Source organism: Dreissena polymorpha, chromosome 10 (assembly GCF_020536995.1).
Source record: "Dreissena polymorpha isolate Duluth1 chromosome 10, UMN_Dpol_1.0, whole genome shotgun sequence".
Taxonomy (NCBI): Eukaryota; Metazoa; Mollusca; class Bivalvia; order Myida; family Dreissenidae; genus Dreissena; species Dreissena polymorpha.
The window spans coordinates 67,601,496-67,616,925 of NC_068364.1; the positions used below are offsets into that span (position 1 = coordinate 67,601,496).

The window sequence follows — 15,430 nt, forward strand, 5'->3', positions numbered from 1 at the left end:
ACTTCAACACCGTTATTTCGAACACCAGTAATCCGAAGTCACCGTTATTTCGAAGTATTTTTCTGGTCCCGATTTTGATTCTTGTTTGTTTAATGTAAAATTTCATTGTTAATCCGAACTTCGTTAAACCGAAGAAATCGTTAATTCGAAGTGTTTCTGTTGGTCCCAACACCATAATTCGCACCTAATTATCAATCTTTAATCCGAAGTCAAAACTGCAAAATACTGAGCGTAATTTCACACCTTTGTCGTGGCGCGTCAAAAGCCGATAATAACACCTTTGTCGTCTGCGCGAACGCCGGTGTTCAGAGAGACATCGCGTCTTATTTAAAAAAAGGTTAATTTATTTCCGAAAATGTATGCATATGTATGTATGTCTGATAATTTGTGCTATTCGTTTTATTTTATATGTTCTGTAATTAGAGTAAAAAAAAACAAGAAAAAGAATCGTTTTATTCCCCCGTTTGTTACGAGTAGAAATATATTGCTATCTGACTAGTTTACGTTTTTAAGTAAGCGTGTAACCGAACCATGCGAATTCCACAACGTTTTAATTTTAAGGAATCAAAGAAGTCTTCTGTCAAATGTTTATTTCGAATTATCGTTAATCCGAAGTTTTTTTAACGGTCCCCACGACTTCGAAATAACGGTGTTGAAGTGTATAGTGGAGCTATCCTACTCACCCCGATGTCGGCGTTTCAGTTTCCGTTAGCGTGCAAATGTTAAAGTTTTCGTACTACCCCATTTATTTCCATTGTCCCTTGACATATTGCTTTCATGTTTTGCATATTTGTTTACCAACATCACCCCAACCTATAAACTAGAGCAGACAACTCTAGCAAGCATTTTGTCATCATTATTGCTCCATTTATACTTAGAATATGCATATTATTGATAAATATATGTTAAAGTTTGCTTACTTCACACAATTTTTCCTATATCCTATGACATATTGCTTTTATATGTTGCATACTTGTTTACCAACATGACCCCAACCTATAAACAAGAGCAGACACTGTATCAAGCATTTTGACATAATTATGGCCCCTTTTACACTTAGATAATTGAACATTTTGCTTAAATTTCCATAACTTCTTTATTTATGATCACATTTTATTATTACTTTGACGAAACAACACTTACCTGAATACCACAATGGATTCCACCCAAACAATATCCCACGCCCCTACCCAGAATCCCTCCCCCCCCCTAACCTCCCCCCAAACAAAAAATTATTATTTTTTTTAAACATCATCTAATAAATGACCACAACCCACATTATACCCCCCTCTCACCCACCCCCCCCCTACTACCCCCCCCCCCCAAAAAAAAAAAAAAGTTTTTTTTTCCTTTTTAGCTCACCTGAGCGATAGCTCGAGGTGAGCTATTGTGATCACTCAGCGTCCGGCGTCCGGCCGTCCGTCCGTATACAAATTTGTAAACATCTTCTTCTACTAAACCATTGAGCCAATTTCAACTAAATTTCATGTGGAGCATCCCTAGGTCATGGGACAAAAGAATTGTTAAAAAAAATTTGATCACATAACCAAGATGGCCGCCATGACCATATATGGTAAAAACCTTAAAAAATCTTCTTGTCAGAAACCGCTCATCAGATTTTCAAAAAATTTCACAGGGATGACCTTTGAGGGCTCCCCTGAAAAAGTTGTTCAAAGAAATTTGATTCGTCAAAAAACATGGCCGCAGGAGCTCGTTAAACTTTGCAAACTTTCAAAAATCTTCCACATTTTTTGTCCGATCCTTTCCAAATTTGCACAGTGTCTTTATATCAATGAGGACACAAACCCTACAAAAAATGAGCATTATTGGTCCATGAAGTACAGAAATACCTCCCCTTGAATTGAGAAAATGGTGTTTATGCAATAAAGTCCAAATTTTTCATCCAATTCTTTCCAAACTTGTAAGGATTTACCGTAGGTTTCCACGTATAGCGCGCACCCGTGTATAGCGCGCAGGCTGTTTTTTAAATGCAAAAATGGAGAAAAAAATATTTAAAGACAATAAAACCACCTAATCGGACTGAAAATGGCCGCCATTTTACTATTGCACAATCCAATAATCAGGGGCATTGGAAAGCTTTATTAAGCATTCAAAATAGGAAGCGTCATTATGATTAGGAGCATGGGTTGCATAGCACTATACTTTTTTTTACAATTTTGTAATTTTCTTGCAAAAGATTAACAGTCCACGTGCATTTCGTGAAAACGTGAGAAAATAAGAATAGTGTACATTGTGTGATTTTTCCTCGGAGAAAGCATGGGCATTACCGGTAAATTTGAATGTGGCATGGGAGACGGGGATACAGTTGTTGAGGTACACCACTGTTCAACATTCAATATTTATACACACAAAATGCATTTGCATATCTTCACGTTCTCAAGTGTCAATTAGTGTCTCAAATGTCAATTAGCGTCTTAACAAGTCGTGGCACATATTACTCAATAACATCTGCCAATTACGAAGTGAAAAATGACCCTCTTTCACACCTACCGTACATGCAAAAAAGACCTCATTCGCACATACCCTTGCCTGCTCTCCGGAATGTCGACAACAATCCCCATCGGAATTCATCAATTAAGAAGTGTAAACACAAACAAAGAAATGTCCGCAAGTTTATTCAAACATATTTATTTTTTACCAAAACTTCTTCTACCGCATTCATATCTACCAGTTGTTTCGACAATGGCCCCTCAGTCTGTACGATTATAGGGTGGTAGTTTTCTGGAAAAAAACATGGCGGCTATTTTGATTATTTACGATTACACAACATATTTTTTACCAATCTAGCAGCCAGGATGGCGTTGTATCAATGTATAGCGCGCACCAGCTTTTTAATTTGAATTTTGGAGGTAAAACACTGCGCGCTATACGTGGAAACCTACGGTAGCATGGTTCAAACAAGGGAAACAACTACGGTTTATGCATGTTCTTTTTATTACAGATTTGCCTCCCTTTAATTCATTCAAAATCTCATTTTACAGCAGAGATTCCAAATCTGACCTGTAAATGAGCCCCATATTTACTGCTGGTGCTATGTTACCTTCCCATTTGATCATTCTTAAGTATTGGTCTTGTAATGCTGCTACTGCTACTGCTACTGCTACTGCTACTACTACTACTACTACTACTACTACTACTACTACTACTACTACTACTACTACTTCTACTACTACTACTACTACTACTACTTCTACTACTACTACCACTCAACTACTACTACTACTACTACTACTACTACTACTACTACTACTACTACTACTAGTACTACTACTACTAGTACTACTACTACCACCACCACCACCACCACCACCACCACGTCTACTATTACTACTTCTACTACTACTGCCACTACTACTACTACTTTTACCACTACTACTACTACTACTACTACTAGTACTACTACCACTACTACTACTACTACTTCTACTACTACTACTACTACTACTACTACTACTTCTACTACTACTACTACTACTACTACTACTACTACTACAACTACTATTACTACTACTACTACTACTACTACTACTACTACTACTACTACTACTACTACTACTACTACTACACCACCACCACCACCATTCACAGTGACAAAAAACGTATTCACACAATGGCTGCTACTACAACTTATAGCCCATATAGGGGGGCATGCATGTTTTACAAACAGCCCTTGTTTCTATGGGATTTTAACCACAACTGTTCATGTTTATCTCCGACACATATTTTTAGGTCACCTGTCATGAAGTGACACGGTGAGCTTATGTGATCGTGTGATGTCCGGCGTCCGTTGTGCATGCCTGCGTGTGTCCGTGCGTCCGTCCGTCAACAATTTGTTTGTGTAGACAGTAGAGGTCACAGTTTGCATCCAACCTTTATGAAATTTGGTCAGAATTCTTGATGAAATCTGGGTGGGATTGTATTTGGGTCATCTGGGGTAAAAATCTAGGTCAAATAAATAGAAAAACCTTGTGTTGACAATAGAGGTCACAGTTTTCATCCAATATTTATGAACTGTGGTCAGAATGTTTATCTTGATGAAATCTGGATTGGGATTGTATTTGGGTCATCTAGAGTCAGGAACTAGGTCACTAGGTCAAATCATAGAAAAACATTGTGTAGACAATAGAGGTCATAGTTTTCATCTGATCTTAATGAGTCAGGTGAGCGATTCAGGGCCATCATGGCCCTCTTGTTTTATAATGTTAAATATCAAGATACGACTGTTTTGTACTTAAAATCTTGTAATGTTTGATTATATTTTTTATGCAAAAAGGTCGTATCTGAAAATCAGATCAGTTTTTTTCTGTTCATATGTCTTGATATGAAGACTTTTATTCGGAATACTTGAAATATGTGTGTATTGAAATATTTTTTTTAATGATGGAAGAAAATACAAAAATTTACATTTATTTGAATTCAAGTTGGATTACCTAGAGTACATCAAATGCATTGCATTGTGCTTGTTTTTAACCAATAACGATAACTATAAAGTATTATCACTTTATTTGATTTTTTTTAATTATTTAAATGTATGCAGAAATACTAGTAACAGAAAAATGATCATTACACTGTGACTGGGGGCCTGTACAGAATTATTAAGTAGAAGACCAATACATAAAAAGAAACAAGTTATTGTCATATCTTTAAATCTTTCATAAAGCATTTAACATTTGTATTGTAATACTTATAATTCAATAGAGTTCAAGTCAAAACAAGTCTTATCAGCTTATTTTAATAATAAAAAAAAAGAACTTTGTTATTAAAAGCAGGCCTATAACCCTCTTTCTGATTCAAATACAAACTACAATGTTTTCAAATATATTTATTGTGATATACAAAAATGTTAAGACAAAAACTAGTACAAAATCCTATTGATCTTTTTCCTACCTTTTGAGCATCATTATTATAATTGTCTCAGTCTGACATGTTACACATTGGTACCATTGTCTCAGTCTTACATGCTATGTACTGGTATCATTGTCACAGTTTGGCATGAAACATACCGGTTCCATTGTTTCAGTCTGACATGCTAGTACCATTGCCACAGTCTCACATGCTACTTACTGGTATAATTGTAACAGTCTGACATGCCACGCACTGGTACCGTGTCACAGTCTCAGATGCTTCGCATTGGTACCATTGTCACCATCGGACATGCTACGTACTGGTATAATTGTCACAGTTTGACATGCTATATACTGGTATAATTGTCACAGTCTCAGAGGCTACATACTGGTATAATTGTAACAGTCTGACATGACATGTACTGGAACAATTGTCACAGTCTGACATGCCACGTACTGGTACCATGTCACAGTCTCAGATGCTACCTACTGGTATCATTGTCACAATCTGACAAACCACGTACTGGAGTAATTGCCACAGTCTGACACGCTACGTACTGATACAATAGTCACAGTCTCACATGCTACCTACTGGTAGCATTCTCACAATCTGACATGCTACGTACTGGTATAATTGTCACAGTCTTACATGCTCCGTGCGGTTAAAATTGTCACAGTCTGACATGCTAAGTACTGGTATAATTATCACTGTCTACCATGCTATGTACTGGTACCATTGTCACAGTCTAACATGCTATGTACTGGTACCATTGTAACAGTGTGACATGCTAGGTACTGGTACCATTGTCACTGTCTGACATACTATGTACTGGTACTATAGTCTCAGTGAAACATGCTACATACTGGCACCATTGTCACAGTCTCGCATGCTACTTACTGGTATAATTGTCTCAATCTCACATGCTACATGCTGGTATAATTGTCACAGTCTTACATGCTACGTACTGGAACCATTGAAACAGTCTGATGTGACACGTACTGGTACCATTGTAAAAGTCTGACATGCGACATACTGGTATCATTGTCACATTTTGACCAGCTATGTACTGGTTCAATTGTCACAGTCTGACATGCTACATACTGGTATAATTGTCACAGTCTGACTGGCTACGTACTGGTAAAATTGTCACAGGCTCACATGCTACGTACTGGTACCATTGAAATAGTTTGACATGCCATGTACTGGTACCATTGTCACAGTCTCATAAGCTGCGTACCGGTATAATTGTCTCAATCTCACATGCTACATGTTTGTATAATTGTCACAGTCTCACATGCTATGTACTGGAACCATTGAAACAGTCTGATGTGACACGTACTGGTACCATTGTAACAGTCTGACATGCTAGGTACTCATGGTACCATTGTCACAGTCTTACTTGCTACGTACTGGTATAATTGAAACAGTCAGACATGCTAGGTACTGGTACCATTGTTACAGTCTTACTTGCTACGTACTGGTATCATTGAAACAGTCTGACATGCTAGGTACTGGTACCATTGTCACTGTCTGACATGCCACGTACTGGTATCATTGTAACAGTCTCACATGCTAGGTACTGGTACCATTGTCACAGTCTTACATGCTAATTACTGGTATAATTGTCACAGTCTAACATGCTATGTACTGGTACCATTGTCACAGTCTAACATGCTATTTACTGGTACAATTGTAACAGTCTGACATGCTCCCTACTGGTACCATTATCACTGTCTGACATGCCACGTACTGGTATCATTGAAATAGTCTGACATGCTACACACTTGTACTATTGTCATAGTATCACATGCTAGGTACTGGAACAATTGTAACAGTCTGACATGCTACGTACTGGTACCATTGTCACAGTCTGAGCTGCTACTTACTGGTATAATTGTCACAGTCTGAACTGCTAGGTACTGGAACCATTGTCACAGTCTGAAATGCTTCGTACTTGTACCATTGTAACAGTCTGAAATGCTTAGTACTGTTATCGTTGTAACAGTCTGACTGGTTAATTGTGCTGGGACAATTGTCACAGTCTGACATGCTACTTACTGGTACCATTGTCACAGTCTATCATGCTACATACTGGTATGATTGTCACAGTCTAACATGATACATACCGGTACCATTTTCACAGTCTGACATACTAGTACTGGTACGATTGTAGCGTTTTTATTTATTTTTTATAAAGTACCAAAAATGGCATTTTCCAATTAGAACAAAAACTACAAATTTCCCAATTGCTGTAAAAAAACAATTGAAGAAAAAAAATTAAAAAAAATTAATTAGTTTTCCTATATATATGCAGCTCTATGGTATGACAACTTGACAACATTTAGTTATTAATTTTTAAGTATTTGGGAGCAAAATATCAAATATACCAATTTCCCAATATGAAGACTTCACAACGTGAATTTTCCCAATTTCTGGGTTTTTCTCACACAATTTGGCTGGTACCAATACTTTTCCCAATAGGTAACACAAATCACGGCATTGTCTTAGTCTGTATGTATTGCTACCATGGTCTCAGTCTCACATTCTAGGTACTGGTACCATTACACTATCATGTTTATATTCTTTTTCAGTGCAAAACGGTTGCAACTGCAGATACGACTGTTTTGCAATGAAAATAATTTCATTTTCAGATACAACCTTTTGCCAAATGACGGTTTTAGGGGTTTTTTAAGCAGAATTTAGCTTAAATATTTTTTCAGATTATAAATATTGACATTATAGTACAGTATATGCAATAAAGTCATTTTTATGCCCCCCTTCGAAGAAGAGGGGGTATATTGCTTTGCTCATGTTGGTCTGTCGGTCGGTCTGTCGGTCGGTCCGTCCACCAGGTGGTTGTCAGACGATAACTCAAGAACGCTTGGGCCTAGGATCATGAAACTTCATAGGTACATTGATCATGACTTGCAGATGACCCCTATTGATTTTGAGGTCACTAGGTCAAAGGTCAAGGTCACGGTGACCAGAAATAGTAAAATGGTTTTTGAATGATAACTCAAGAACGCATACGCCTAGGATCATGAAACTTCATGGGTAGATTAATCATGACTTGCAGATGACCCCTATTGATTTTGAGGTCACTAGGTCAAAGGTCAAGGTCACGGTGACCCAAAATAGTAAAATGGTTTCCGGATGATAACTCAAGAACGCATACCCCTAGGATCATGAAACTTCATAGGTAGATTGATCATGACTCGCAGATGACCCCTATTTATTTTGAGGTCACTAGGTCAAAGGTCAATGTCACGGTGATCGGAAATAGTAAAATGATTTTCGGATGATAACTCAAGAACGGTTTTTCCTAGGATCATGACACTTCATAGGTACATTGATCGTGACTCGCAGATATGACCCCTATTGATTTTCAGGTCACTAGGTCAAAGGTCAAGGTCACGGTGATCGGAAATAGTATAATGATTTTTGGATGATAACTCAAGAACGGTTTGGCCTAGGATCATGACACTTCATAGGTACATTGATCGTGACTCGCAGATATGACCCCTATTGATTTTCAGGTCACTAGGTCAAAGGTCAAGGTCACAGTGACAAAAATTGTATTCACACAATGGCTGCCTCTACAACGGACAGCCCATATGGGGGGCATGCATGTTTTACAAACAGCCCTTGTTGTAAAAAATGTCAGTTATGACCGTTTTGCGCTAAGCCCACGAAGTATGCAAAATACGTTTCTCAGTGGTCAAGGATTAAACCAATCAACTATCTCTCATGGTTCATGCCATGTTGCATGTTATTCTTTATATAAGTTCGCACAGGCTTTATCAGGGACAACACCTTTCGCCTAAACTTGATATTTGCTAAGAAGAGACTTTCTTGAAACAAAATATATCATAAAAGCGGAAAGTGTCGTCCCTGATTGGCCTGTGTGGTCTGTGCATTGAACCCCCTTTTCTCGGGCGCGACCCATATGCTTGAGAAATCCATGCTTTTTCCTGAAATATAACAAAATCACAAGCCAAATTATTTAATTGTTTTATATTTTGTTACACTATGATTTTAATGACTACTTAAAAACAAAATTGTAATTTCAATATGGGTTTACGTCATTAAGAGCCCTAATATTTGTGAGCAAAGTCCAGACCCTGCTCTTTTCCAGCCACAGCGATGTTAAGTTTTGAAGTCAGTCCAAAAGGGCGATGGATACTTCTGGGTGTTGCTGCCCCAACCACAGCCCTTCTGCTGTACTGGCTACTCAAGACCTCCAATGGTAAGTATATCGATTATGTTCAAATAAGGCCAGCTTGTTCAGTTGTTAGAGCATAAGAATAGACATTTGAGGACTGCGAGTTCATTTGCGTGGCCACATAAGACAGGTAGTGTTTGGTCCTTAAATGATTTCCGTGGCCATTCTTCCCCTACTTCTGATTCTGTTAGGGAAGTTGTAAGGACTGGCACAATTATGTGAAACTTGTACCAATAACCAATCTAAATTAGAAATGTTTGAGTAGTTTAACCCTTTGCACGCTGAGAAATTTGTTGTCTGCTGAAATGTCGTCTGCTGACAGGGCTCAACATTAACCTAAATATTAACTTGCCCTACCGGGCATGTACTAAGAAAATCTACTTGCCCTGCATGTAAAACCACTTGCCCAAATATGAAATATCACATTAACTGTTAACCTCATATTTTTTAATAAAGATCAAAATGATACACCACAAAAACTGTTTTATTTTTGCACATTTAACAAAATGATTACAGCATTATTATTTAGTCTAATTAAAGTCTAAATGACTTCCGCAAACAACATTTGCCGAGGTAAATTCGTGCATCAGGAAAATCGTTTGTGATTATTTGTACTATTTAATCACAGAAACACAGGTTTTAGCTCATCTATTTTTTGAAAAAATATTATGAGCTATTGTCATCACCTTGGCGTCGGCTTCTGCATCAGCGTTGGCGTCGGCGTCTGGTTAAGTTTTGCTTTAAGGTCCACTTTTCTCATAAAGTATCAATGCTATTGCATTCAAACTTGGTACACTTACTTACTATCATGAGGGGACTGGGCAGGCAAAGTTAAATAACTCTGGCGTGTATTTTGACAGAATTATGTGCCTTTTTTATACTTAGAAAATTGAAAAATTTGGTTCAGTTTTGTGTTTAGGTCCATTTTATTCCTTAAGTATCAAAGCTATTGCTTTCATACTTGAAACACTTACTAACTATCATAAGGGGACTGTGCAGGCAAAGTGATGTAATTCTGACTGGCATTTTGACAGAATTAAATGCCTTTTTTATACTTAGAAAATTGAAAAATTTGGTTCAGTTTTGTGTTTAGGTCCATTTTATTCCTTAAGTATCAAAGCTATTGCTTTCATACTTGCAACACTTACTAACTATCATAAGGGGACTGTGCAGGCAAAGTTATGTATTTCTGACTTGCATTTTGACAGAATTATGTGCCCTTTTTATGTCCCCCACTATAGTAGTGGGGGACATATTGTTTTTGCCCTGTCTGTTGGTCTGTTTGCGCCAACTTTAACATTTTGCAATAACTTTTGCTATATTGAAGATAGCAACTTGATATTTGGCATGCATGTGTATCTCATGAAGCTGCACAATTTGAGTGGTGAAAGGTCAAGGTCATCCTTCAAGGTCAGAGGTCAAATATATGTGGCCAAAATCGCTCATTTTATGAATACTTTTGCAATATTGAAGATAGCAACTTGATATTTGGCATGCATGTGTATCTCATGGAGCTGCACATTTTGAGTGGTGAAAGGTCAAGGTCATCCTTCAAGGTCAGAGGTCTAATATATGTGGCCCAAATCGCTTATTTTATAAATACTTTTGCAATATTGAAGATAGCAACTTGATATTTGGCATGCATGTGCATCTCATGGAGCTGCACATTTTGAGTGGTGAAAGGTCAAGGTCATCCTTCAAGGTCAGAGGTCAAATATATGTGGCCAAAATCGCTTATTTTATGAATACTTTTGCAATATTGAAGATAGCAACTTGATATTTGGCATGCATGTGTATCTCATGGAGCTGCACATTTTGAGTGGTTAAAGGTCAAGGTCATCCTTTAAGGTCATTTGTTCATCTCCCATCCAACTATATAAATTAAACCTTGGTAAATATAATGCTAAAAACACAATTTTCTCAGTTTTGAACCATTGTTTAGAAAAACAACACTTATTTTTTAATTTTAATCCAAATTCAGCTTATTTTCCCAAATCATAAGGGGGGCCCCGCCGGTTCCCAAAATGGTAAGAAAGAAAACACTGTAAATTTAGGCCAGACAGAGCTAGAAAAGCGAAATTTATTGTGAACATAGAAAACATAATTATGTCATTTTTGTAAGAATGTCAGGACAAATTGTATCATACCAGGATGTGTGGGCAAACACCCAAATGTGGGATTGTCCTGCTGGGAACAGGGTATCTGGCATGAATTCACACATGTTTGGATTAGCTGGTCTTGACTAGCAGTTTGAATGACTATAATAAAAGACTTTGGGTTACTAAGTTGTTAAATCAATACATAGATTTTTTATTCTTTTTCGTTAGATTTTCAGTTGTTGTTTTTGTAGTCAACCTTACACAAATACGTGTATGCAGAAATTTGAAATGATTGATCAGAAAAATGATTTGGCTATAATAGTGATCTGTTTCTATGATTTTTTTTTTTATTTAGAGATATTATGACAAGGGATGTTACCCATTTATGGAAATTTCATGTCTTAAGAACAGTTGTTTCCCTTTGTCAGTTTCCATATTTTTTCTTCTTTCAAATGCATTATAATTGATGTCTTGCACATAAATGCTAGACTCAAATTCATCAATGTATTTATTAGACTTAAGAATTAAGAATATATATTGGCACTGTAATGAAATAACTAGTTTTTAACCTTGTAACTATGTTGTAATTTATGAAGTTAGTACAAGAATACAGAGGGTAGTATTTTTTTTTTGTTTTGCAAGAGTATCTCTCTTTACAGAACAGAACAGAAAGTTTATTTGTGTAACTTAAACAAGTCTAGTTCATTGTTATAAATACAACACTGACAATATATAAGCAAGTAGCACATGCATAGCTTTGCGAAGTGACATGTGTAGGTAAGGATTTTTCTTGTTGTTTCATCAGTTAGATATTTAGTATAAATGTGTCTTGGTCTGTGAAAGCTGGTCATAATGCATGTGCGTAAAATGTCGTCCTAGATTAGCTTGTGCAGTCCGCACAGGCTAATACGGGGATGACACTTTCCGCCTAAACTTGATTTTCGGTAAAAAGGGAATTCCTTCAAACTAAAAATACCATATAAGCAGAAAGTGTCGTCCCTGATTAGCCTGTGCGAACTGCTTAGGCTAATCTGTGACGGCACTTTACGCACAAGCATTAAGCCCAGTTTTCTCAGAACAAGACACAAATAAATAGCAACAATGCTCATCATTGTACTGCATAGGTCAACAAGGAGTATGCTCAGGATTTGTCACTTAATAAGATTATGTTTTTGATTCATACAAATCTGATGCTGACTTCATTTGTTTATGTTATCTTTAATAATTGTCTGGCAATCTTTTTAAGAGTTAAACAAGAGACTCATTTTCAATTGATTTAAAACAAAATTATCCTTTGAAGAACTACACACTTTTTAAAATAAAAGATTTAAACATACATTCATTTTTCCTTTTGATCTTAAGCTGTGATGGCCAACTGTTGTTATCTTAAACTTAGCATTTCCAAATCATGACTATTATACTTTGAAGTGTGACATTTAAGCAACGATGCGGTGGGCGGGCTATGTTTTCTCTTGTGTGACAAGTTGTTATTTTTATGCCCCCAAAGGTGGGCATATAGTATTCGCACTGTCTGTCTGTCCGTCCGTCCAGCTGTCTGTCTGTCCGTCACACTTTTGCATTTAGGTTTCGAAAAATGCTCATAACTATTATGTCCCTTCAGATGTAACCTTCATATTTGGTATGCATGTGTATATGGACAAGGCCTTTTCATATACAAACAAATTTTGACCCCTTTGACCTTGAACTTAGCGTTCGGGTTTAGGTTTCGAAAAAGCATTTTTCGGGGGCATATGTCTTCCGATGAAGACAGCTCTTGTTCAGTAGTTATTCCAGAGATGATACATGTAAGTCATGGGAGCTGTACTGCAACATCAGCAGAGCTCCAGATAAGGTTTTGTGAAATTCTTAATGTTACTACCAGATTTTCAAAAATAATTCTTAACTCTGAAATTTTATTCTTAACGTTACTACTAAGTTTTGTAAAATAATTCATAACTTTTCTAAATAACCTAAAAATAAAAATAATGGTTATTTTCATGCAAAAAATCAAAATAAACATACTAGCAACTTAATTTTAAGAGTTCAACTGTGTCTATTCAGTGTTTTACAATTTTATTTTTCAAATACCTTCATATGCCCAAACTGTGCTTAGATTGCATGCCTTCGATGAATTTTTACATATTTCACAATTAAAACGGGTCTCCCCTTCAATCTTTTCAACGATTGGCCATGGGAATTGTCCCTTCCACTCGTTCAATGTTTTTTTGTTTAAGTTTGGACCCATCGTGTCGCGTTTTTTTAGCTTTTCCAACTGTTTCGGCAACTGAACATACAACATCGTATAAGATCTTTTCTATAATGTCTTTCTTAACATTCAACTTCGGCTCACTTTGTGTACAATATGTTAAAAGCGTGTTTTTGCACGCTTTGCAGTTTTTTAGGACGCTCTCTGGGCGCCGCCATTGTTTTTTGACAGATAGACTGTACACCCTGCTTTTATTAGAAAAAAATGCGGTTTGTTAAACAAACCTGATAACCATTTTATATAAGCACCGAAAAGATCCTTAATACGCGAAAAGAACTCAATAAAAATCGATACAAACCGATGTTAAAATAATATTCGTAACTCGAATTTGTAATTCTTAATGGTACAACAAGATTTTAAAATAAATACGTAACGGACTTGAAAATAATTCGTAATTACAAAAATACAACCCTCATCTGGAGCTCTGATCGGTATCATATTGGTCTGTATCTTTAACAGAAGAAGAAGATTACACTGAGCAGAAGAAAGCAAGCAAAGCTGCGACCTCCCGACAGACAGTGATAGAGGTTGCGATCCCCCGCAAGCTGGTCGGTACTGTCATAGGCAGACAGGGGGCAACCATCAAGGAGGTGGGTTTGTTTATATGTTGACCTGTCATTTTCATACAGTTATTCTCAATCATGTCACAAGATCATATTCACAGTTAGGCTCGATTTATCATTGTCGGCTCAGGTACTACTTACATGTACCCCGAGTACTCTTTAAGTCTACTTACATGTACCCCGGGTACGCTTAATATACTAAAACGTACCTGGGAATTTTAACGTCGTTGTCAGCTATTTCTTTTTAAATTAATTATGTTCACATTAATGTAAATTTTCTGTTAAATGGCCTCTATATCATCGAAACTCATACTCAAAAAGCATGTTGATGCAGTTTTATTAAAGAGAAGTTTGTTTAAGATAAACAATATAATTTTACGGTAATAGGTAGCACGTTTTACGACATTGGATTTAGGGCGGGAATACAACTCAGTACCAGTCTAATATCTACCGGGTACGTTTAAGTATATTTACCGTACCCGGGGTACATGTAAGTATACTTAAGAGTACTCGGGGTACATGTAAGTAGTTCCCGAGCTGACAATGACCAGTAAAGCCACAGTAAGCATGTTCAGTGGTTCTAGCCTGTTTACCAATTCTTTGTACACTCATTATACACTACATTGATGTATTTTTTGTCCAGGGTCAACCATGTTTCTTTATTATAATGCTCCCCCAACATTTATCCTTTTATCTGAATATATAGTGCAATATTGTGACAAAAAAAAATCCCTTTGGGGAGCATCACCCGTCTTTGACGTTTTCTTGTTTTTATTTTTGATTGCAAGTTTGTACATTACAACCTTTTCGCTTGTATTTTGTTTGTTGTACTATAAGTCATGGATAAGTTTTTTTTATATTGACAACCGTGTTTATATCTAATGTTGACAATCGCTTTAATCGGTTAAGTTGATTCATTCATAAAAAATTAGCATCCAAATTTGCAATAAATGATTTTTTTTTCCAATGCCTTTTTGTTTAATTTCAATCCTTCAATAAACAGACACAAGTTGTAATGCAGACGTAGCTTAGAAATGCTGATTTATTTAAATTGGTACCTTCAAACTTTGAAAGCCTGGGTTTGTAGTTTTTGCAACTTTTCTCTTTTAACTTTCATTTGAAAATATGCATACACATGTCTTACCTATGTTGACATTGAGCCTCGAGAGTGAATGACTAGGGATGGATGGCTTGCATACAAACTCAAAGTTAACCCATTTATGCCTAGCGTCTAGAAAAAAGGCCTTGGCAAACAGCGTCGACCCAGATGAGGTCAGCGGTGTTTGCTTTAAGGAATTTCTGTAAGAAATATTCTAAATAAAATAAATATACTAAACATCCCTAATTTTGAAAATAAATTGATCCAATTCAGAAGGATGGGAGAGTCCACTAGGAATAAATGGGTTAAATTCGA

General features: G+C 36.6%; 1 protein-coding gene across 1 annotated transcript in view; it reads left to right on the top strand.

Annotated features, from left to right (window-relative positions):
- LOC127847834 (tudor and KH domain-containing protein-like) overlaps positions 1-15,430 on the top strand; it is a 56,238-nt gene that overhangs the window by 13,160 nt on the left and 27,648 nt on the right. Inside the window, exons 2-3 of the mRNA XM_052380032.1 lie at positions 9,002-9,112; positions 13,913-14,043. Coding sequence (XP_052235992.1) covers positions 9,010-9,112; positions 13,913-14,043 — 234 coding nt within the window. The 5' untranslated portion in view covers positions 9,002-9,009. The remainder of the gene's footprint in view (positions 1-9,001; positions 9,113-13,912; positions 14,044-15,430) is intronic.